This window comes from Coregonus lavaretus (genome assembly GCF_964263955.1).
Source record: "Coregonus lavaretus genome assembly, chromosome: 11".
Classification (NCBI taxonomy): Eukaryota; Metazoa; Chordata; class Actinopteri; order Salmoniformes; family Salmonidae; genus Coregonus; species Coregonus lavaretus.
In genome coordinates this window covers 46137657-46163252 of record NC_139998.1, presented here as the reverse complement: position 1 = coordinate 46163252, position 25596 = coordinate 46137657, and the positions used below count along the sequence as shown (strand labels likewise).

General features: G+C 42.0%; 1 protein-coding gene and 1 pseudogene across 2 annotated transcripts in view; both read right to left on the bottom strand.

Annotated features, from left to right (window-relative positions):
- Positions 1–90: 90 nt before the first annotated feature.
- On the bottom strand, positions 91–2865 carry LOC311137773 (gamma-interferon-inducible lysosomal thiol reductase-like; annotated as a pseudogene). Its single transcript, XR_014615463.1, has 7 exons — positions 2555–2865; positions 1670–1858; positions 1408–1479; positions 1228–1320; positions 941–1093; positions 502–570; positions 91–371 (listed from the first exon to the last, which is right to left on the bottom strand). The product of XR_014615463.1 is annotated as a gamma-interferon-inducible lysosomal thiol reductase-like (transcript).
- A 2085-nt stretch (positions 2866–4950) lies between these two features.
- The window catches only part of LOC311137781 (phosphatidylinositol 3-kinase regulatory subunit gamma-like), a 28173-nt gene continuing 7527 nt past the window's right edge, over positions 4951–25596 (bottom strand). Inside the window, exons 2-16 of the mRNA XM_084172366.1 lie at positions 20874–21579; positions 15983–16075; positions 15014–15088; positions 13218–13358; positions 12732–12921; positions 12039–12124; positions 11611–11716; positions 11347–11457; positions 9370–9550; positions 8823–8948; positions 8582–8724; positions 8274–8450; positions 8102–8173; positions 7810–7983; positions 4951–7359 (exon numbers count right to left, since the gene is read on the bottom strand). Coding sequence (XP_084028492.1) covers positions 7167–7359; positions 7810–7983; positions 8102–8173; positions 8274–8450; positions 8582–8724; positions 8823–8948; positions 9370–9550; positions 11347–11457; positions 11611–11716; positions 12039–12124; positions 12732–12921; positions 13218–13358; positions 15014–15088; positions 15983–16075; positions 20874–21198 — 2193 coding nt within the window. The 5' untranslated portion in view covers positions 21199–21579 and the 3' untranslated portion in view covers positions 4951–7166. The remainder of the gene's footprint in view (positions 7360–7809; positions 7984–8101; positions 8174–8273; positions 8451–8581; positions 8725–8822; positions 8949–9369; positions 9551–11346; positions 11458–11610; positions 11717–12038; positions 12125–12731; positions 12922–13217; positions 13359–15013; positions 15089–15982; positions 16076–20873; positions 21580–25596) is intronic.

The window sequence follows — 25596 nt, the reverse complement described above, 5'->3', positions numbered from 1 at the left end:
AATATATTTTAGTAATTATTGCTCATCTGTGTCTAATTTCAGACCCCACAGTATATGCACTTTTAGGATTTAAATTTACAACAAACTGTTCATACAAATTGGAACCTTTTAATTATCAATACATATGGAGTTATGACAATGTATCATACAAATCACACAGAATATATCAGTATTACAATTCATGAAATACAAATAAGTAACAGATTATTTTGAAAGACCATGCAAGTCCAACATAGATCATGAGGGAAACTGGTACTTACACAAAATATATTTTGAAAACATGAATGGCATGCAGAATATGACTGTTGGTTTCAGCACAGACTCCTGTCTAGTTTCTTCTGCGCTCCAGTGCAGGCAGGGGGCTTGCCTCCCTGTGGACAAATATGGGTGATCATTACATTTTAGCTCAGGCCATGACCAAGTTGATCAGTTTAATACTCAAATACATTTAAATTGTACATCAAACAAGGACTAGTCACACCACCCCCCAACCACACAAACCTTATACATCTTGCAGACCAAGTTGAAAAGCGATGACATTGCATTGTCCTGAAAGTCATCAGTGTATTCCTGCAAAGACGCAAAAAGGAGGAATTGGAAAGTCATGTACAGACTTGACCTTGGCACATAGTTTGATTCCATGACCTATACACAGTGTATTAAGTAGCAGGGTATCAGTTCAAAAAGAAGCACTCAGTACCGCTATGGTTAATAATCTGTAGAGCCCTCAAATTCAACTCTGGACCTAGAAGCAAGTTCCACTGCTCCCATTGTTCACCTCTAATCTGATAGGGACACCAGGCATGTGCAATAAATTATCAGGTAGAACAGAAAACCAGCAGGCTCCAGCCCTCATAGGGTAAGAGTTGAATACCACTGGCTGTACTATAGCCATGTTATTTACATTGTGCCCCTAGTTTCAGTCCCAGCAGTGTCCTACCCCATTAATGGTCACCCAGGGGACGTGCGTTTTGGCTGGACTGAGAGCGTTAGTCTTCAGGGCATTCTCATGCATCAGTTTGAAGCCGAGCTCTCCCTTCACACAGGATGTGACACTGTCCCACGTCATTGAGGGGACGTGTAGCTGTAAGCACTAGAGGAGAACAGACTGCATGTTAGAACCAATATAACTACGACCAGAGCCCTTGATGTGTAAACAAAATGTGCACAAATGCATTTTGAATTTTAAAAAAAGTATGCAACAGCAAAACATATTACAATACTCACAGGTTGGGCGGCGTCGAGAACATTTGCTGCAGATTCCATGCAGTCAATGACAGGGAATGCCAAGTACAGACCCACTGAACGTAGAATACATGCCTAAGGGGAATGTATGAAATACAAAAACTATTTCAGGGACAGACTACCTATTTTTAGTGATTCAAGCCATTTTATTGGGAAGCGCACCTCAATCATGTTGCTTTGACACTCTGGTTCCCCATGTTGACAGGTGAATGGAGAATTCCCTGAGGGAAGCTCCTGTGAAAGAAGACCAGGGAAAAGCCTGCAGCATGAACACAAGCTCTCATTTTCTTATTCATTCAGTAGTCGGGGACTGAGGATGGATCTATCAAAGACCTATACTGAGGTACAACCTGTACAACCTTTTTACAATGTGCCCTCCCTACTGAACATTACCCAGTACTCTTCATCTTGAGAAGAGGCCTACCTGCGCATTGCCGTAGGGCACCAGTTTCACCTCCATGATATCGTGGAGCATGGCCCAGGTGGGGAAGAGCTGCTGGGTGAGGAAGACCCTGCAGCCTGGACACAGGCTCTCATAGTACAGGGTCACCTCAACTCTGGGTACTGCTGAATTGGGCCTTGTGGCATTGAGCTCCAGACATTGCTTCTGAACCTAGACAGGATACATGAGCACGTGATACATGTTCAGAGAAAGCTGGGCAGGAACTGTTTCAAGTTGACAAATAATTTACATTCTGTTCATATGGAGATATGCCTAGAATTCACCAGAGTAAAATGTGGGAACCATGCCACTTGCAACCCCCTGTTATTTTGACCAATCACATATTTTTCAGAGCTGATCTGATTGGTCAAAAGACCAATGTGAAAATAAATATCAGAATTGGGCTGCCTGTCTAAACGCAGCTCATCAAGGTTTGGCGTCAGTCACATGCCCTCAGGAAATGTAAGACCTCTGGTGCTCAATTTTAAAAGCATGACTCATTTAACCATGGACAAGGGACTCTTTGAACAGCTATTTAAAACTGAACCCACAATCCTGATAAACATGGGATATACTCACATATTGCCCTTGTCATATAACATGGAAATTGCAGGAGAACGTGTTAATGCTTGGTGAGATTAGACATAGGAAAGTTGATTTCTACAAAATGACAGGTTATTTAAATCATTCAACTGAATAACTTCTGTAGTAGCCTGCATGCAACAAATTAAAAAGTACTTCAGGGTATAATCAAAGAAAAAAAGGTACATGAAAATAGATTTTATGAAAGACTAAAAACAGAGCCTAGCAACTGGCATTATGTCTGAGGGCAGTTATTTGAACTTGATAACAATACTCCAAACTTACCCCACATTCTATTGCAATTTCCAAACTCCTACACCACTGTGACGGGGGGTATTCACAGCCCGGTTTGGGCTTTGACTTTCCTTGGGACTTCTTGAAAGTAGAGCAGAAAAAAAGGAGGACTAACACAGAGGCAAACTTCATGTTGCTTACAGGTACTGAAGCCAGAGCCTTCCTTAACATTTCCCTCAGACAACACTGTGACCTATTTGAAAAGCCAGTGGGTTGGAGCTCCTCCCACCAATGATTACAACAATCATCCTCAGCTGTGATGATGAGATGGATTCTTGTGACCAAACTCTCTCATTGGACATCCCACAACAGCCATATCATCTCTTCAGCCACTTCTCCTTATATAGGGACAAATTGGTAGGCAAAACAGGCATAAGAACAAACTTCAAACTTAGGCAAGAGTAGAATCCTTCTTGATTGACTGAATTAACATCTAATAGATAATGAATAATGTATATACATACAGTCACAACATTAAGGAAATAGCAGTACATGAAACAGTCCATCATCACATTTCTAACTACATAGAAAATTGCCAAGGCTAATGTGAGGAAAGTCCTAATTGTATGACCATGTGACAGTAGATGTCACAATTCTCACAACATTTACACTCAATTGTATTCTGAGCAAGGGATCGCTTTTGTCAGAATAATTTTGGGGGAAACGTCAAAGGTATTTTGACAACTTTATGGTTTATTTTTTCTTTAGTACCATACAAAACAACCAGTCCGACAAATACATCATATGGAGTGCAGACAGAATTTTCATTAGGTAATGCAATAATTGTACAGATTATTTTTACTAATGTTGCTTACTGTCAATTTAAAAGTGCATTTTGCTGTTCATTAGCAATGTTTTGGGGGGTTTTCCACATTTCAAATTACTTAACTCCAGCCAGGTTGTATAAAGTATTATACACATACTACGTGTATCAAATGACAGTATCTAACGGACTTCCATTATTTCAAGGGAGTACAGTTTCACAAAGCTAAAAACCAAGCACTCTTAAACTATTGAAAGTCAAGATACAAACACTACGACAGTTTCATTCTCGATGACAAAATCTATCAGTCTCTTCAAAAAGGTTTTCTAAGGCTGCGTCTACACAGGCAGCCTATTTCTGATATTTTTTCCATTAATATTTTTTTTCACCAATCACATCAGATGTTTTCACATCAGAGCTGATCTGATTGGACAAAATACCAATTAGTGGGAGAAAATATAATTGGTCTGCCTGTGTAAACAGCCTAACAGTCTTTTCAATCTATTTTGTTATTTAGAGATACAAATAAAATAACCATGAAATATAAATGTAAAGAATATCACAAAAAGTATTCACTTAAATCTGTTCAGGTTATGATGAACAAATAACAAAACAGATTTCATAAAAGCCACTTTCAAACAGACCATTAAAAGCGCCACTTCAATGAAACTGTCCTTGTCTTACAATGAGATGTCCACTATGAGGAGTGTTTCTGACCTATCATAGCCAGTTATTGTAAATGAATGAGCCTGTTCAAGTCCAATTGTAATAAAACTCCTGAAACATGAGCTCCCGATTCATGTCTTTGTAGTGCATTTACAGTAGCAGATTTTAACATTGGCACAGCAACATCCCTACTCAAGCCTCAAATTTGTCCCCACTCACAGGCTTTCTCATAAGCTGAGGAAGAGTGTCGTTTTACGTTGCACCGTCATAACGGTCTGTGAGACAGAAATCAAGCATAGCTTTTGTCATAATCTCCAATATAAACCCAAAACCACAGAAAAGGCGAGGGGAAACAATGTAACAATTCCTGAGCCTGGCACAATGTGAAAAGACTGTCTACACCTAGCTACAGATTGAATGCCAGAGAATGTGAAATAACCAGACAATGTGATATAACCAAAGATTGTTGGTGTCCATTACTGGGCGTTAAACGAAAGCCCCATACAAACCGCCACCATAGATTTTTCAACTAACCTGTTCTTGGCTATACTTTCACCGAATCGAGAATAAATAAAGTATCTTAGACATGTCTGTTTCCAGTTGCAGGTGGTTCTACAAAAACCATTGAAAATTCAGAAAGATATTAATGTTTAACTGAGATATGCCTCTTGCATGTTCTTAGATCTTTGTTTGTCACCTACTTCTACATGTGGCCGCGTCGCATAGAAACTACTAGTTCCGTCAATAATGCTTGGAAATGCTAAATGCGAGGCACCCCCTCACGCCGTACAAAACTTGGATGTAATATCTTGGAGTTTTTGTTGGTTTTTGTAAACCACATGCAACTGGAAACTGACATTTCTCAGATACTTTCTTTATTCTCGATTCGGTGAAAAAAAGTATCGCCAAGAACAGGTTCGTTGAAAAATCTATGGCGGGGGTTTGTGTGAGTCTTTTCTCAGTAATGGACACCAAAAATCTTTGGTTATAGCACATTATCTGGCGTACAATCTGTAGCTAGTCTTACACCTGGCTGTGGTCATGTCGGTGAATGGCATACATAGTCTTACACTGCATGCAGAACCACCATGTGCAATTTGAAAAAAAACCAGAAACTTATTTTTTGCTCTCTTTTTTTAAACTACTCTCACATGCCAAGAAAACTCAACTAGATTGTCCCAGTTTTCAAAGATCCGTTGACCTGAAGGGCAACCTAACTGAGCAGGACTCTGCCTGAAAGGTATGTTCAGTAAACAGTCCACAGACTATTAGTGTCATCTCTCTCCAAGGAGACACTTTTCTCCTAACTACCAGATAAACATAAGAAACGGGTTTACCAGATTAACATCAACATTATCATCTATAAAAGGTTGATTTACGCCAATCCCAACATGCTTGGCAATCTAATCACTCCTAAAAGTGAGCAATAAAATGCGCCAATGCACTGTCATATGCACCAATGAACCAATGTCTGATTAATACATGACAAACGTAAGGGTTATCACTCATTCAATGATTCGTCAAGAAATCAAAATCTATTTTTGATGAGGCATCGTCAAGTTGTATATCTACTAACTCGCTGCATAGTACTAATCAGTTTGTCAAAGTAGTTTGTTTCAAGTCTACCTATAATATCTTGTGCATATGTTAGCATTACAGTACAACACGTGAAGCGAGTGTCCTGGGAAAGAAGTGCATTCATAAAGTGTGGCAGGTAAGGTCCGATTAAGTAAAACGCGGTTTAAAATCGTGGAATTAGGCTACCGTTACCTTAATGAGAGACTGACAAATACTGCATACATAACCCAATGTCAAAATGTAGTGAAAAGACAATGTTTCTTAAATCAGGTACACAACCCCCATAAGATCTACCATCTATCCACTCAACTACAAAATGTGAACGGAAATCCATTTTCACCATGGACAATTCCAACGCCGCCATTGTAATGCAGGGGTGGGGAACTTCGGTCCTCAAGAATGTCTGCTGGCTTTCATTCGTTCCTTTAAGTCAGCAACTGATTGAGACCTGGGGAACCAGATGTGTGCACTGAGCCCTGACCCTAACCTGGGGAACCAGATGTGTGCACTGAGCCCTGACCCTAACCTGGGAAAGCAGATGTGTGCACTCTGAGCAGTCAGTGGCAGTAGTCCCAGGTAAAAGTCTGAGGGAGTTGCCCATTTTACATTTTTGTCATTTAGCAGACGCTCTTATCCAGAGCGACTTACAGTTAGTGAGTGATTGCTCTAAGGCAATCAATAGCAAGGTCCATTTCAGATTTCTAGTTTCATACACAAACACTTGGCATCTGATTGGGGCAAGGCATCTACACTGACTCTGATCTACAGAGAGAGAATGGAAGACAGAGGATTAGAACAGAAGGCACTTTCACTACCAAGTGTTCCACCATCAAGGACTGCAACTCCAGCTCACATTACATGCCACTGTCTGTTACAGCAATTAGGGTCCTCAAGCTACACCAGCCTCTAATATCATCAACCTCAAACTATTTTAAACCCAGTTTTACATAGGTCAACAACAAAAAAAAGCTTGCAGAAAAATACAAATGCATCTTTTTGTTTAACACATTGGTACTGTATTTTGTCCTCTAGACATGTTCTGCTTTATGTAATAGGGCACATAGCAAAGATTACACAGAAAGCAGAATGCTTTCTTTGTATGTGTCCCATAGTGCTGTGGGAGAAAATGTGTATTAATATGAACTTGAAGTAAAGCAATAAAACACTGCCAGTTAAGCCTTTTACCACATCTCCCAATCATCCAGCCATGGACAATGTGAGCAACACTTGATGAAAACCGAAAAAGGCTGTTTGGTATTTTTGTTCTCCATGTCAAACCCTTACGCCTCTTTAACTGTAGAAAAAAAGAATGGCACCCTTAACAAGTCGATTTAAAAATAATTCCCTCCATTGAAAGGGAAAATGGAATCTACAGCAGTTACTTTAAGATAGTCTAATTATTTTTATCCTAATAACATTTACAGGGTCTCTTCAAAGTCAAAACCCAGTCAGTCATTATATCTGCCACTTCCACTCCTGTCAAACCCAACGCTCAGAAAGCCATTTGCTTTTTTGTTGGGAAAAGTGAGGGTTTGTGGTCTCTGAGTTCTGTGTGTTTTCGCCCTGTGCCGGGCTGTGTCTGGGTGACGTTGCGTCTCATCTGGGTTGCTGCTGGGTTAGGACAGGACATGCCAGAGTTACATTCAGCGAGTCGTTGTGCTGGACCAGGGAGGTGTGTCTGTAGTGGAGCACCAGCTCTCTAAGGGAAGCGTACAGGTTGTAGGGCTCGGCAAACCCGTAGCCCGTTGAGGTCTTGAATATCACACAGTGCTTGATGTCCCCGTCCACACTGCATGTACAGACGTGAAGTCAAGAACAGAACATTTGGTTAGACACCACACCGAAATATAATACAAATACAAATAAATAGTGGTATTTCACCACAAAATCAAAGTTTGTCAGATGTTTTCGGACCTCAGAAGTGGACTACCATCAAGACCTACTCACCATCGATTTTGAAGATCCTGCTATATGCCTCAATCCCAAATGTTCCTCAGTCCCGTAGGTTTGGATGAGCTGACTCAGTTGTGTTAATGCTTAACGGCTCTTTGCGGATAAGATTGGCCAACCATGTTTTCAGACAGTCCCCACATTTCCCATGCATTTGAGATTTTCAGGCATCATCTCGGCAGGTGAGTCCGGAAAACACCTGACAAACCTGGCTAAACCCCAACCAACAGTCTAGTCGTATTTCAACCCAAATCATTATGTGACCCCAGATCAGGCTAATGGTACTCACACTACAGAGCAGGCATAGGAGCCCTTCTGGGACTGGCTGTCTCGGATCAGGAAGGTGCCGTCACCCTTGCCCCTCAGCAGCTCCTCGGCCTGGCCGCGCTTGATGTCGCCCACATACCAGTTGCGCTCGTCGTGGTGCGGCAGGTCATCCATCTCATCCATCAGAGAATACAGGCTGGGAGGGAGAGGAGGGGAAGAGGGGATGAAACCAGTGTCAATATGATACACGATAAGACATGATAAAACATGGTGATACATTACAACTGTCAGACGGCCACATTGGTTTAACTCACTCTTCCACGTCGTTCTTGATCCCCAGCCACTCGTTAATCTTCTTCTGTCTGGTGCCCTTCTGATTGAGCCACCTGGGACGTTAACACAAGCAAACGGTTAGACTGCCATGTTCCTAAACATTTCAGTTTCGCATTGTAAAGTGTGTGTATGTGAGAGAAAGGTATAACCTACATCAGGTACTGGTCTCTGATCTTCCTCAGCTGCATGAGGTCTGGTTTCAGACTGTTCATCTTCTTGTCAATCTCTCGGTTGTCCGCCGCCTGCTCCTTCAGGTCCTGCTCCAGCTTCCGCTTGCTGTCATGGATCTCAGTCACACGAGACTTCAGCTTATCCGAATTACTTTGGATTCTATAAGGTGGAGCGACAAGATTGGGAGGTCCCCCACTTCATAGTCATGATCACTACTGGCTTCATAGTCAGAGGGCTAGTTCAAAGCCTGTATCACAACAGGAATATCCTAAAACAGGCAATGTAGATACCTCTCAATCTCTTGGCTGTTGCCATCCCTGTGGAACTTGTCAATGTACTCCTTGCTGTAGCGCTCTTGGGTCTCGCACTGCTCCTCAAAGATCTTGATGGTCTCGGTGAAGGCCTCGATGGCCGTGTGCTTCATCTGTAACTCCTGGAGTACGGGGAAAACAGATGAGGTTTAGCTAATTTCAAGTGCCATGGAACCCAGACCCAAATGGGACAGTGAAAATGGGTGTGTTGGATATGTACCTGAGAGGTGCGAGTGTATTCTTCATACAAGACGTCATATTCCCGGCTCTTCTCCTGGTACTGTTCATGGTACACCTTCAGTTGCTCTCCTACTGCTTCGACGTTGTCTTCTTTCACCACCTGGTCCTGGAAATAACAAAGATATATTAACTGACCACAGCACGATGTTGAGCTACAGAACACTCAATGTGGGCTCAATGTATTTCAAATAGAGAGGGGCAGCAAGCAAACTCCTCGCTTAAACAGAATTGTTTGATAACATTTCAGACAAGCTATTGCAGTGCTCTTGGGGATGCCATGGGTTTGGGATTTTCCTTAACGCATGTGCCATAAGAAATGTAGGGCCTTCCAGAAAGCGTAGGGGTGCTGTTCGAAGGCTGCATTACTTTTCTCTTATATCACCTCTATTTATAAACCAAGTAGTCCCATTGACATAAGGCCCAGACCTGGCCCAGAAGCCAAACCAACATTCAGGCCCTTCAGAACAGGATACATAAGACATTACAATAATAACAGAATCATTCTACTACCTGCTGATATCTACTACCTGCTGATATTTGGAGACAGGGTACAGTAGCCGTGAGTCCAGCTTGGGGTTGTACTGGGCCAGCGACTCCTGGTGATAATGCAGGATGAGCTCCGCCACAGAGGAAAAGGTCAGCGGCTCAGAGAAGCCGTACTTGCCGCCTCGGTGGAAGATCTTGATCAGCTTGTTGTTTCCCCCTTTCCTAGAAAAGTCCAGAGCAGTTGAGCAATGTTAGTGAGGTTCTGTGAAAGTCTGGAAGCTATCCAAAGTGGTGGAATGTCATTGCATTTGAAACGAGTGACTAGGGATTACTTGAAGCTTATTTTAAGAGAGACAAAATACACTGCTCAAAAAAATAAAGGGAACACTTAAACAACACAATGTAACTCCAAGTCAATCACACTTCTGTGAAATCAAACTGTCCACTTAGGAAGCAACACTGATTGACAATACATTTCACATGCTGTTGTGCAAATGGAATAGACAACAGGTGGAAATTATAGGCAATTAGCAAGACACCCCCAATAAAGGACTGGTTTTGCAGGTGGTGACCATTTACATTTACGTTATTTAGCAGACGCTCTTATCCAGAGCGACTTACAAATAGGACCACAGACCACTTCTCAGTTCCTATGCTTCCTGGCTGATGTTTTGGTCACTTTTGAATGCTGGCGGTGCTTTCACTCTAGTGGTAGCATGAGACGGAGTCTACAACTCACACAAGTGGCTCAGGTAGTGCAGCTCAACCAGGATGGCACATCAATGCGAGCTGTGGCAAGAAGGTTTGCTGTGTCTGTCAGCGTAGTGTCCAGAGCATGGAGGCGCTACCAGGAGACAGGCCAGTACATCAGGAGACATGGAGGAGGCCGTAGGAGTGCAACAACCCAGCAGCAGGACTGCTACCTCCGCCTTTGTGCAAGGAGGAGTAGGAGGAGCACTGCCAGAGCCCTGCAAAATGACCTCCAGCAGGCCACAAATGTGCATGTGTCTGCTCAAACGGTCAGAAACAGACTCCATGAGGGTGGTATGAGGGCCCGACGTCCACAGGTGGGGGTTGTGCTTACAGCCCAACACCGTGCAGGACGTTTGGCATTTGCCAGAGAACACCAAGATTGGCAAATTCGCCACTGGCGCCCTGTGCTCTTCACAGATGAAAGCAGGTTCACACTGAGCACATGTGACAGACGTGACAGAGTCTAGAGACGCCGTGGAGAACGTTCTGCTGCCTGCAACATCCTCCAGCATGACCGGTTTGGCGGTGGGTCAGTCATGGTGTGGGGTGGCATTTCTTTGGGGGGCCTCCATGTGCTTGCCAGAGGTAGCCTGACTGCCATTAGGTACCGAGATGAGATCCTCAGACCCCTTGTGAGACCATATGCTGGTGCGGTTGGCCCTGGGTTCCTCCTAATGCAAGACAATGCTAGACCTCATGTGGCTGGAGTGTGTCAGCAGTTCCTGCAAGAGGAAGGCATTGATGCTATGGACTGGCCCGCCCGTTCCCCAGACCTGAATCCAATTGAGCACATCTGGGACATCATGTCTCGCTCCATCCACCAACGCCACGTTGCACCACAGTCTGTCCAGGAGTTGGCAGATGCTTTAGTCCAGGTCTGGGAGGAGATCCCTCAGGAGACCATCCGCCACCTCATCAGGAGCATGCCCAGGCGTTGTAGGGAGGTCATAAAGGCACGTGGAGGCCACACACACTACTGAGCCTCATTTTGACTTGTTTTAAGGACATTACATCAAAGTTGGATCAGCCTGTAGTGTGGTTTTCCACTTTAATTTTGAGGGTGACTCCAAATCCAGACCTCCATGGGTTGATAAATTTGATTTCCATTGATAATTTTTGTGTGATTTTGTTGTCAGCACATTCAACTATGTAAAGAAAAAAGTATTTCATAAGATTATTGAAATACTTTTTTCTTTACATAGTTGAATGTGCTGACAACAAAATCACACAAAAATTATCAATGGAAATCAAATTTATCAACCCATTGGAGGTCTGGATTTGGAGTCAATGTGTATTCTCCTTGCACCTTGCTTGAGGCGTCTCGGACCAAGAAAGTCCCATCCGGAGTGTCTCTCATCTTCTCATTCACCTCCTCTCTGGAAAAAAATATCATGATTACGTCATTAAAGCTGGGTGAGTAAGATGAGTGACAATCTTTTCTTCTTGAAACAGAAGATTGTGGTCTCAACTGTAAATAACCAAGTGTGGACATTAACACTGGATCCATTCTTTAGCCAGATAAATTTTACCTGGAAATGTCTCCCCAGTACCACTCTGCATCAGCCATCTTGCTGCCTTCTCCATTGATCACAGAGGATGCCATGGCTTTGGTTTTGGAAGGCTTGGGAGGTAGGGCTGTCAAAGGGACCAATAGGTGGTGGTGTCCCAATACAGTGGGACATCCATTAAAAATGGACCCAGGAGGTAAAGATGTGTGTTTTTTAGTGAGAGTGATATATTGTTGTGAGCTTGTATATATAGCCTCATTATTGTTATTTTATTGTGTTACTTTTTTAGTTATTTTTAAACTTTCGTTTATTTAGTAAATATTTTCTTAACTCTTTTCTTAAAACTGCATTGTTGGTTAAGGGCTTGTAAGTAAGCATTTCACGGTAAGGTCTACACCTGTTGTATTCGGCGCATGTGACAAATAAAATGTGATTTGATTTGTGTTTACCTGGTGGCATTTCTTCCAGCTCCCAGGCCCTCGCCACCAGCAGTCTCTCCAGCACCTGGGCAGAAACCTGACGATCTTCTTCTGACCTGTACAAAAATCAATGCACTCATACGTCAGTCATTCAGAGTACGGTGGAAAGAGTGATTCAACGGGATGAGGAGGGTGGTCATATTTTACAACAGTACAGCAGGGAGAGGTGCCTTAATAACACTTCAGTAACTAACATGTGGGACATTGGAGAGGTGCTGAGTGGACGTACTGTATATTCTGCTGACTTCAGAGAATAGTGTCCTTCCAGGAAAACAGACATGTCATGGCTTCTATCTCAAGCTGGCTCAACCTGCAGACCATTCCTACAGCCAGACACTTTGCAGACTTACAACAGCATGAACTCAAGAGGATGGTGGTCATGTTGAAGCATTCTCTTCATATCTCTCACTGTTGGCTGGCCAGTATTTCTCTCTCCCTCTCCCTGTGTCTATTGGCTGGCCAGTATTTCTCTCTCCCTCTCTTTCTGTGTCTATTGGCTGGTTAGTATTTCCCTCTCCCTCTGTGTCTGCCACTTATGAAGATGGGAGGTTTTTATTTTATTTTATTCCCCCTTTTAAGATATGTACATTTGAGTTTAGGTAAAAACTAATCTCTCAGCCCCCCCCATACCAACATAGGTATTTCTTTAAATGTGAGACTGACCCAGCGGTGAGCAGCAGAGGGCTGAAGAGGAGTGCGAGTGTGTGTGGGTCCAGGCCATTGTGGGCCGAGCTCTGGCCCACTCGGTCCAGGTGTCTGAGCAGGTACTGCAGGGTGAGTAGGCTCGGCAGGGGCATGGCCGGGGGCGCCAGTGCCTTCAGCAAACGCCTGCCTGTCTCCTCGACAGACAGCTCTGGGAAATAAGAACCAGCAAGGAGACTGAGTGACAACCTTAGTGCCTTGGGTTTGAGACACAATGGTAAATCGGCAACATTATTTTCTATCTAATGCCAAATTCACATTTTGCTTTGCATTTCTAAGCCGATTCCAAAATATACACAATTCTTTCAACAGTCACCTGATAGTGTGCTTCAATTATGGCCTTTTTTATTTGTTTTGCTTTGTTCATAGAATATGCTCCTGGAATCCCTTGCATCAGTTTTTAATAAGATACATTAAGAAGCACGTGAGTGCTAAAGATGCCGTTACCTGCTTCCTCTTGCAGGGCAGTCTTTAGGCTGGGATAGACAGACTCTGGGATGATGGGGGAGGGCAGGTCCTGCAGGAATCCCATCAGGGCCTCTGAGAGCGCCTGGATGTCATACTGGCCCACCTCAGGCTCAGAGAGCTCTGTAAAAAACAACAACACAGGAACACTTTAGCCGCTATTTCAAACACTGCAGAGTCCGTTTGTGTACATCGCTGGTTCTCCTGTTCTGTGGTAAGGTGTCCCAAGAGTAGTGCTTTGTGGCAGCTAAGTGTGCTGTCTGGGAGACAGTGTCCAGACTAGTCCTATGACCGGTGACAGTGTCTGAGAGCCTAAAATAACGACCTCCTCCTCTTTCACCGCTGAGACAGACAGGCCAGACTGGCTGGGTGCTGCTTACTGCTCCGTCACGCCACAGCTAACAAACAGCTGTCTGAAAAGTCCTGCCTGGCCCGGCTCAGCTCTCGATCTGAGCAGATAGACTGTGGGGAGAGTGTCTGGCATGTGTGAGTGTGTGTGAGCATGGGGAGAATCTGGGTCGGTCTGTCTGTGGCATGTGAAAGGTGTGTTTGTGGGGGGGCGTCTCAGAGCATGCTGTTGACACTTGATCTAGCCTACATCGTCCTGTCTGCTACGTCTTGTCTGCTCAAATCTTTGGGAGACCATACTCAAACTCGTTTCGGCATGGATGTTGCTAAGCAAGTCCCAGATCACATGAACCCTAGGAACACCCTCTCCAAGTAAACACATCTTACAAAAGAGTAGTGATGGGGGGAGGGAAATCGATAGTTACATATCGCAATATTATTTTGGACGATATTATATCAATACTTGGACTCCAAGTATCGGGTACAGGTACAGCCACTATAGCTTGTTCTCCATCTTGTTTTTAAATAGTGAGCCAACATGTTTTCAGCACTTTTTTCCATGACTGATCAAAACTCATTTTCTCATGGCTCTCTCGTCTCTCTGCAGCAGACATAATATATTATAGTGAGCAATATGTTTGGAATGTCAAACCGAAATACAATCGCAGTAACGAATAGCAGTACATATAGAATCGGGAGAATCACAATACATATCGTATTAGCACCTAAGTATCGTGATTACATCGTATTGTGAGGTCCCTGGCAATTCCCAGCCTATACAAAAACAGACAAGTGTTCACGTTCTCCAGTCAAAACAAACAGTGCCATTTATATGGACATATTATAGATAAGCACATAATAACAAGCAGAACATGAACTCATAGAGCCAATTCTATTGCATTTAATGCAAATCGGTCACGGAGTTAAAATAACACTCCCGAGGCTGTCCTCACTCCTCAGTACAGCGGGGCTCACAGAGAAGTGAAATAATGAAGTGCACTCTATTGCATTCAATCACGTACGCAAGATTGTCTTTAGCAGAACCGGGTCTCTTTGATCCGTTTGAACAGACTGGCCTATTTCTCTACACAAACAAAGGCTGTGTTAATGGCCCACTGTTGAAATAGAGCAAAGACAAACAGAGCATGTAGTGTATCCTCCAGGAATCACGAGGGCAGCATGGCCATCACCCCCTTGAGTTAAGATGGATTTGTCCTATTTATTTTCCTAACTGAACTCAATAGGCAAGGCTATAGAATGAACAGCACCACAGATCATTGAAGTCACAGGGTTCGGAGTAAATTCCTTTTTATCCTACTGGAATGGATGACTATCCGACCATATCAACTTGTATAGCTCAGCAAGAGTTGAATGTAAGAACAATGCATTCATGCACAAACATAAGGTGCAAGAGAGGAAGAGGGTCTTACCGAAATTCAGGCTCTGTCTATGACCGCCAACAGCCAAGAAGCCAGACGTCCTATACAGCGTCTCACACTCCAAACCTGCAAGAGTTTGACACACACACAGTTAGCTCACCCTTCTGAAATAGTCTCTTCTCTCCTGGCATGCCTCTATTAGTGGATCAATTAGTTACACGTATAAACATCCAAAATACAGCACCCAGAGCTGAAAATACATGGCCGAGACGCTAACTGGAACGTTTCAACACCAACCTGGCCTTCCACATGCTACCTGGAGGCCCAGAAGCCACTTTTAGGAGTGCTAAGTCTGAAGGGTCTAAGTCCAGACGGCGAGAGGAGGGCCTTTTCTCAATTTGATTTGCTCAACTCCTGCATCCTCTCAGGGAACGTGGACGAAAAATGTGCTTGTATGAAATGCAAATTACGTTTACAGGGGTGGATCCCAAAATAAATGTGTAAAGAGATAAAAACAAGGACGGACTTTTGGCCAAATGAGGAAAGGCACAGGAGAGTTCCTATCAAAGCCAGTGTGTCTCCCCTAGCAGCAGATACCACTTTTAAATAACACTGTTTGAAGACCATGGCGGTCAAAGCGGACCATGATCAAAGCTAAATACTGTAAATATATGTATACATGTCATGCATGGTGGGTCATGCGTGGTCCTCTGTAGCTCAATTGGTAGAGCATGGCGCTTGTAACGCCAGGGTAGTGGGTTCGATCCCCGGGACCACCCATACGTAAAAATTTATGCACACATGACTGTAAGTCGCTTTGGACAAAAGCGTCTGCTAAATGGCATATATTATTTATATATTATGCATAAAATATCCTCTACCAAAGCACTGATACATTCATGCCAAATCGAAAGTACTATGTGGCATATTTTCAGGTCAATGCCGCTGCTTATCTTGTCAAATGACTTGTACTAAACATCTCAAATTCAAACGTGTTCTGATGTCACACAGCCATCTTACCTTTTTTCTCAATGGCCTCTACCAACTTCACCAAAGTGGGGGGGACATTTTCTGGGGGTGGAAATGGCTGGACAAACTCATGAGCTGAAGTCCCTGGAAGACAAATAGGATAGGATACCAATTAGGCCTTGATGTTGTTTAAAATAATTATTACAGCAAATCTGTTGCAATCAAAGAAACCAAACAAAGCTCAATCAAAATTACAACAGACCCTCAAATAAATGTTTATATTTTCACAACAAATACCCAGTTACATTTTCTTTCAGTCATTTCACTCTCCCCTCCATGGCAAGGCCCTGTTTCACCACAGCCCTTTGCGCGAGGAGGGTTTTCCAAGCGTCTCAGTGTAGCACAATGAAGGATTTAATTAAAAAAAACCTGAACAGGCAAAACCTCCGGTGGCAGCGCGCCAGAGCCTCATTTTCAGGCCCACTGCAGAAGCTTGGCACCCAGTGCCTCCTGGCAGCGCAAGCTTAAACCACGTCTGATAATTTTGGAGTTCACAGAAAGTACCATGTCAGCACATTCCCCCTCTCTGCTGCACGTTAAACATGGAAACTTTGCTGCCTGGCTCTCGGTTTCCCTCTTGTATAACGTCCGCCCCATCCCCCCACTTCTCTGCTGCCTTCACTCTTCCGAGGGTTGCCTTTCCCAAATGCCCTGGAACCTAGCTGCTGTACTGTGGCTGAGTATTGCATGTTCAATTCAGTCTTGCTGAAGTCGCTACTGTACAATACAGTATATATACAACCAAAAACAAAATAAATATAAAATAAACATATTGGCATGTTCTACAAACAGTGCATTAGACTACATAAGGTTATGTTGCAAATACTATTAGCATATGAAATGGCTTTCAAGAACTGTGTGTGTGTGTGTGTGTGTGTGTAAAGTTCAGGAATGAGCAGTGAGCAGAGGACTCATAAGCCAAATAATATAATAAAATATAAACCATCCACAGAACAATATCAAAGACAGAGGACTCAATCAAAAACACCACTCAAGAAGTAGTCCTACCCTAGGGACTGCATTTACCATCGGAAAATATGCCTATTGGCCACTACACAAAATACTGCCATAATTCAACCCAACATTTGCATGATAGGGCAGAATGGACCCAAGCTTAACAGTGGCAAAAGATTAGGACATCTATTAAACACATTATCAGAAGGAAATAATAGCCCTAGATGTAAAAACTTTTTTTGTTAGTCTTTTTGTACAGATTGTTTTTTCTTCAGTAGTGACATACATATGCTGTACATCTGCCTCAAAGCCAATAAGCCTAGGCTATGTCTCTATTTATTTTCTTCACCACTCACATACACGCAAAGTTGCCCAGATTTGGGGGTTTCGCACAAAAGAATACTTGCCTGACGACTCATCCTGAATTTAATTTTGCTTTTCTATCAATTGTTCCATACATCAGTCTGAAGCTGCTACCCTAGAAGTTGTTTGTGCTGACGTCAAAATGTCGTGATTCATGATTCGTGTAGGCTAGCTCTGGCCCAAACCATCAGTTTCTCTGACCAATCAGAACGGTTTGAATGTACTCGCATCCGAGAAGTCCTCAGGGAGTAAGCAAATCCAGACTCATGGAGAAGAAACGTTAGTGAGCGTGGAATTTGGCCGGAGCGATGCAGATGGGTAGCCAGGCAAAAATAATACAGTTTCTTTGGAGAAGCAGCTGTAGCCCTGAAGTTATCCTGGGTTTTTGGGAAAATAACCAACTAATAATTGCTTGCCTAGGAAATCTTGGCAAAGCCTTTCTTTGTAAATGCCCTGCGAAGCAGTAGGCCTACGTCTATACCACCTTGAAAACTTCCGTTTTTATATTGAGTTGCCTTAGTCTTAAATGCTTTGTTGTAGAGTTCCAGGGATGTTGTTGAGCAATCAACATTTTTTTCCCCATTTCAGCAATTTAACTCTCAAAGTCTCTGCTGGCCTCGCGGTGGCCATTTTAAGCAGTTTCGTTCTTCTCCAGCTGCTTAGTTGGACAGAAGAATTGTGGAGAAAATGAAGAAACCTGGACACCAGCCTTTGGGCTGTGTCACTTCCTGTGTTCCCGTGCACACTGCCTGCTCAACCCAATTCGTAGAACGGTCCGTGGTCACTCCCTGTCCCAAGGCTGGGTATCTATACTAGTCCATTGGCTGCACTTAATGGTATGTGTCTCCTGCAGACAGACTAAATATAACTAACATAGGTCCCGCCAGTAAAATAAGCCTGTAACATTCCCCAATTAAAAGAATGAGAATGTAGAGCATGTCTGGAAACAAAATTATACAGTATGGGTGAATCTTTTTTTTCAAGGACGAAGGTAGTTCGCCTGGGCTTAAAAAACGTTGGTCTAAATTGCATGTCAAGTTCATATTGCACTCAATCCACCTACAATATCAAAACAATCCTTAGTTTGATGACAGGGGTTTGCCTTAAGCCAATGTATTATACCTGAAGTACGTATGCAATGCAGGAATACAATTAGGTCTGTCCTGAGTAGATAGGCCTAAGTCACAAGAATACAGACGTGTACAGCCCAAACTGTGTAACTCGATGCAACTACGCAGGGAAGCCATTTTGCGTAACTAATTGTGTTGTGTACATACGTCAGGTATAAATTTGATTGAACTCCCAATCAAATTGTGTCATACATTTTTTCATATGCACTTGAGAGCAAATTGTCAGTAATGACTAATGAGAAGGAAAAACTACTCCACAACTCGTGGCATTTTAGACACAGAACGAAAAAAGGAAAACAAGTTTGCAAGATGCAAGAGTAGCAGGGCTGCAACAAAGAGAGGGAACATGGGTAAATCTGTCTAAGGCTAACAGGTCGGAATTGCTTGGGCAGCTGTGGGTACCATTTCCATTTCTCCTAGCAGGCCTGTGGTCTGGAGAGGAACTGAGCTGACCTGCCCCCCTACAGTGAATGAATAGAAGGCAAATGTTGAAGCAGCGTCACGTGACCCCAGTGGAATGTGCTGCTTCAGCAGAAAGCTCCCCTACCTGCTCCCTTTCCAGACTGACCTGGTGCTTTGTCCAAGCTCCCAAAGCAAGCAACACAATTTACTGCCTCCAGAAGGGGAGCAACAGACAGAAAATTGAAGTACAATGGGAAATGGAAGGTGGGCTGATACTGTGTTAAGACAAGAATGATGGCTAAATAATAAAAGTAAATGATAAGCGGACATCACAGATGAAAAAGAGTTTAAAAAAGGGGATAATCTAGAATGTTAAAAAAGTAGACAGGGTTTGTAGCTTGTCATACTACTTACTGTACTCTTGTATGCAGAAGTTTATCATTATAATTTTTGTCATTACACTATTTTCAGAACACTTCTGTTTGAATGAATCTATGACCTTGCTTGGGGTGTTCATATTTAAACACAACCCCAAAGTTGGGAGTCTGTGGTGTATACAGTGCCTTCAGAAAGTATTCACACCCCTTGACTTTTTCCACATTTTGTTGTTACAGCCTGAATTTAAAATGGATTTAATTTAAATGTTGTGTCACTGGCCTACACACAATTCCCCATAATGTCAAAGTGGAATTATGTTTTTCGAAATTGTTACATATTAAGAAAAAATGAAAAGTTGAAATGTCTTTAGTCAATAATTATTCAACCCCTTTGTTATTTCAAGCCTAAATAAGTTCCGGAGTAAAAATGTGCTTAACAAGTCACATGGACTCACTCCGTGTGCAATAACAGTGTTTAACATTATTTTTTAAATGACTACCTCATCTTTGTACCCCACACATTTATCTGTAAGGTCTCTTAGTCAAGCAGTGAATTTCAAACACAGATTCAACCACAAAGACCAGGGATGTTTTCCAATGCCTCGCAAAGAAGGGCACCTATTGGTAGATTGGTAAAAAAAATAAAACAGGCATTGAATATCCCTTTGAGCATGGTGAAGTTATGAATTACACCTACAAAGATACAGGCGTCCTTCCTAACTCGGTTGCCGGAGAGGAAGGAAACCGCTCAGGGATTATTTCACCATGAGGGCAATGGTGACTTTAAAACAGTTACAGAGTTTAATGGCTGTGATTGGAGAAAACTGAGGATGGATCAACAACATTTTAGTTATTCCACAATACTAACCTAATTAACAGAGTGAAAAGAAGAAAGCCTGTACAGAATAAAAAATATTCCAATACATGCATCCTGTTTGCAACAAGGCACTAAAGTAATACTGCAAAAAATGGCAACCCAATACTTTTTTGTCCTGAATACAAAGTGTTATGTTTGGGGCAAATCCAATACAACACATTACTGTGGACCATTCTCCATATTTTCAAGCATAGTGGTGGCTGCATCATATTATGGGTATGCCTGTAATCATTAAGGACTGGGGAGTTTCAGGATAAAAAAAGAAATGGAATGGAGCTAAGCACAGGCAAAATCCTACAAGAAAACCTGGTTCAGTCTGCTTTCCAACAGACACTTGGAGATGAATTCACCTTTAAAAAGGACAATAACCTAAAACAAGGCCGAATCTACACTGGAGTTGCTTACCAAGAAGACAGTGAATGTTCCTGAATGGCCGAGTTACAGTTATGACTTAAATCTACTTGAAAATCTATGGCAAGACCTGAAAATGGTTGTCTAGCAATGATCAACAACCAATTTGACAGAGCTTGAAGAATTTTGAAAATCATGATGGGCAAATGTTGCACAATCCAGGTGTGGAGACTTACCCAGAAAGACTCATAGCCGTAACCGCTGCCAAAGGTGCTTCTACAAAGTATTGACTCAGGGGTGTGAATAGTTATGTAAATTAGATATTTATGTATTTCACTTTCAATACATTGGCAAAAATTCAGGCTGTAACAAAAAATGGTGGAATAAGTCAAGGGGTATGAATACATTCTGAAGGCACTGTGTCCTACCTTGCTGTGCTGGGGGAGGCTGAGGCCTGGGGGCTGCTGGGACGGGTCTCTGCTGCCGAGGCTGGTTGGGCACCACATACATCTTCACAGGCCCCACATACTGGACATACGTCCCAGGGAAGTCTCCCCTCTGCTTGGTGCGCTCGTTGACTCCCACCATCCATCCCAGGCGCTCCGGGTGCTCCTTGTCCCCATCTTTGAGCCCAAGGGATGTCAGTGACGTCTTGCTGACGGTCAGTATGTCCCCTGGCCTGAGGTCAAGGTCCTCCTCCCAGTCTTTGTTATAGACATAAAGCGCTATGAATTGGAAGCCCTCTACAGCCATGTGCAAAGATGTCCAACTATGATACACACTGACCAGGGCAGTGAAGTGCCAGAGTATTGAGGATGTTTATTGTGATGCCAACACTATTCAGGAATTTTCACCTAAAACTAAGAAGCATGACTGAACTCTGAGTGTTGGTGTGAATGGTTGGAACTCAGACCTGGCCTGTGTTTGAGAAATAAAGCACTTTCTTTAGCTTGATCCCCCGGTTTAACCAGACAATGGAGCAGAGAGACAGCATTGGCAACATGCTCTTTTGAAAGACCAGAGACTTGCATGTAGGTCAGTGCTGAACCAAAGTAAGGTTCTGATTTGCACTGCCGCTTCAGTGACTCTGACCACTTCGTATTGAGAATCTTCCAAGTGTTCTTGGGGAAAGCTCTACAGAAGACAAAAGACAGATTTAGAAAATAAAATTAATAACATTAAGAAGATTAATGAAAAATACTCATTGATTTAGCTTCAAAACCTGTCTGCACTGGGAGCTAAAACATTATTCCATCAATTTTTTCCCTAAAGATACCACACATATAAATCTATGAAACTGTCAACTGAAATTTAAAAGGGGCTAGCCTAAGACTATGTTCCCCTTGATGAATAAGCACCAAGTGTTCTTAACCTCAGTCAACTATCACAGACATGCAACAAATTCAAATCTTATGACACTACTGACTTAAAGGGATACTGCGAGATTCCGGCATTTGTTCTACTTACCTAGAGTCAGATGAACTCATGGATACCATTTTTATGTCTCTGTGTGCAGTATGAAGGAAGTTAGCTGTAGTTTCGCGAGCCAATGCTAACTAGTGTTAGCGCAAGACTGGAAGTCTACAGGTACAGTAACATTGCTGACTCTGGGTAAGTAGAACAAGGGCTTACATGCCATAATCTCACAGTATCCCTTTAAATGAAATTAATTATAGTCAATAAATCAAGCTGTAATCAATCTGATTTTAGGTTAGGCCATTTATTTTCCATAATGCTTCATGGACTGATGCACTTGCACTATTGCATCGAGTAAAGTACAATATCTTATTTGCGTGTTCATTTTGCCTGATCTGCAAAATATTACCCTTACTTTAAATGATAGGGAAACATCACAGTAATTACCTATGGATATGATAACTCTAAGTTCTCCCCACAAAATGTTACAGTAGTGTGTCCACAATGCACATCTATCACAAGAAGGTTAAGACCAACAATCTGCTTGGCAACTCAGTGGATTTACTCAAAAGCCTGCAATTTGATTTTGGATACAGCTCAGTTCAGTTTTTTGACCTTTATTAGTTCTAGTGTATACCTTGTGCTGCCTGAGTTGCCATTCAAAACTAACTCATTGTTAGGGCTGTGACGATTCCAGTACAGCAATATGTTTTCCATGGCAAAAATGAAAACAAGAAGCAGAACAAACTCTTTGGCCCATTAATACCCTGCTGTATGTAAAATAGTGTGCTATAGCTTGGAAAATAAATGTGACTCTGGATCACAACATTATGATGTTTGTTTCCAACATTAGGGGTTAGTGGTTTACTTCCTTACCATGGGCTCCCGAGTGGCGCAGCGGTCTGCATCTCAGTGCTTGAGGCGTCACTACAGACCCCCTGGTTCGATTACAGGCTGTATCACAACCGGCCGTGATTGGGAGTCCCATAGGGCTGCGCACAATTGGCGTCATCCGGGTTTGGCCTTTGTAGGCCGTCATTGTAAATAAGAATTTGTTCTTAACTGACTTGCCTAGTTAAATAAAGATAAATAAAAATAAATGATACTAAGGAGTATCGCGATACTGGTATTGTCCCGGCTCTATTCATTATTTTCATTACATTTGTTAACATCCAAACACAGACACCATCTTCCATATGGGTCAAATACATAACAATAGATCTGTGGATTTTATAGTCTTTTTTTATGAGCAAGAGATGTCTGATTAATGAAAAATGTACTATTGACCTCTAAGTATAAATTTAAAAAACGAGGCTACATAAGACTTATGCAGCTATCCCATTAAAAGGTTAGTGTCTTTTATATTGTGCATACCATTTAGGTTTGAGTGGCAGAAATTGAGACAATTCCTTTTAAATTCTGTTGCACCACAAAGTAGTTTACTGCACCAGTCATACAGCGTAGAAAGAGCTTTGCTCTGGTAATGCTTCTGTAACATTGAATTCTGGTTGAATCCTCCAAATACATATTTTTTATTTATTTGATAAAAAAATATTCTTAGTTACTTTGTTTCGCATGTTTCTCCTAAACTTTGTAATTTGCATTGCTGTTCAGTAAGGATGCCAGATCATAAAAAATTCACAGCGAAGTTAGAATATTTTTCTGCAAATAGAAATGGTTTGATTGAAATTAAAAAGAGTGCTCAATATCCAGTACTAGAGAAAGTTGATTCGCATATGTTCAATCTTATTTTAGAGTTGTAATAGTAGGATTGGCTTTTTACATAACTTTTAACGGTAAAACAAATTCCACACAGTACAATTACGCAACCGACAGAAAATCCTATTACAGATCTGTAAATAATGACGAGATGCTTATGTTTCCGCCCTAACAAAGGCAGGCGACAAGCTTAGGCCCAAAATAAACCCATAGAAACGTATTGGGCTTATTTTGGACAGATTTTGGCGAGATTGAAACCTCTCGCTTTGCCTCTTCCTCTCTGATACTATGCATGTATACAAGGACCGGACATTTTTCATTAAGAGCTTAATGGAAACATGAATTAATAGCAAGCCTATCGTTTTACATTTCAAACATGCAACTCCTGTAATTAAGCAGCTAATAAAACGTCATTTTCAAACATTTGCCACAATGCAATACACGGAAAACACCGTTCTAAACCTACTGCAAGAAACTTTGAAAGAGGGGGAATCTAATAGCAACAAACTATGATGGGTTGCTAATATGACTATGATTGTGCCTTTGGCTTCTGGACAACGAAAGAAAGTTGATATGAACACCAATAGAACAGGAGAGAAATGCTGGTTAATGGCATGAGGAAGTCATTATAAAATAATTGCCTCCACGTTTCTACAGATGGATTTTCGCATTGCTACTTTGAAGCAAGGTAAGACATGCCTCATTATTTGAAGTAAAGTAAAACATTCAGGTTTCAAATAATTATACTGCCAAAAGTTCACACTGCAAAATGGTAGGTGACGCGCTGATAGTCAACGGTAGGCAGGCTACAGCCTATACACTCGAATGGCGAATGGGAGGCGCACATTAAGTAGGAGTTCAGATTGATAAATAAAAATAGGTCCTTTTAATCGTGGCCAATAACGTTTTTAATACGCGATTGCATTTATAATTGTTATTTGTTGCACAATGACTGGGTTTACAAAAGCAGGTTTCACTCCAGTAGCCTACAGGCTTTTTGAGGTGCTACTCTCGCGCTGTCTGACAGGTTGTAGGGCTATTCCGCTCCTCAAACTAGGCTCTGTATGCTGTGCGCGTGTGATAAATAAGATAAGCAATTATGCAAATTACCGTATAGACTGATAAGCATCACGGTCAAATTTATTTTCGGCAGCTAAGCATTTCACTGTAATGTCTGCACCTGTTGTATTCGGCGCATGTGACCAATAAAATTTGATTTGATTTGATTTGATAACCGATTCACGGTTAAGTTAATTTGAATAAGTCCAGATATATTGAAGATATTTTGAACTTTTTACTGAGGATAATGAGGATCTGAGCATGTAGCAATGATGGGGGGAAATACCGATAGTTACATGTCGCAAAATTCTTTTTGGACGATATTATATCAATATTTGACTCCAAGTATCGATTTGTAAAAAATATACTTTTTGTTGTTGTTGCTATTTTAGGTTGCATTAGCTGCGCTAGTTGACTGTACCTGCGCTAAAACTCTGGGATTTTTCATCCTATAGCTTGAAATAGTGAAACATGTTTTCAGCACTTATTTCTCTGAAAGATCAAAACTAGTTATCATGCCCTCTCATCTCTCTGCAGCAGATGTATAGTGAGCAATATGTTTGGAACATCAAATCGCAACAAAAAAAACATAATACAAATTTCAAAAAATCGCATTATCGAATCGCAATACATATAGAATCATGAAAAGCGTGAGAATCGCAATACATATCGTATTGGCACCAGTGGCGGCTCCTGAAAAAATTCTCAGGAGGGGCAATTTTTCTGATGATTTAGGTGACCTACACACATTTTTAAAAAGATATGTCCAGCAACAACATGAAGACAGGGGCAGCATATAAGTCAATACCAGAAGCATTTATTGACTGATCTCAAAAGTGTTGGCTTACAAAAGCAAAATAAGTTATCACAGTAAAAATAATCAAGGGTGTTCTTTCACATTCCTCAACACTGCATAAACAATATGTATGGCTTTGTAAAAATGAACAACCATATTCT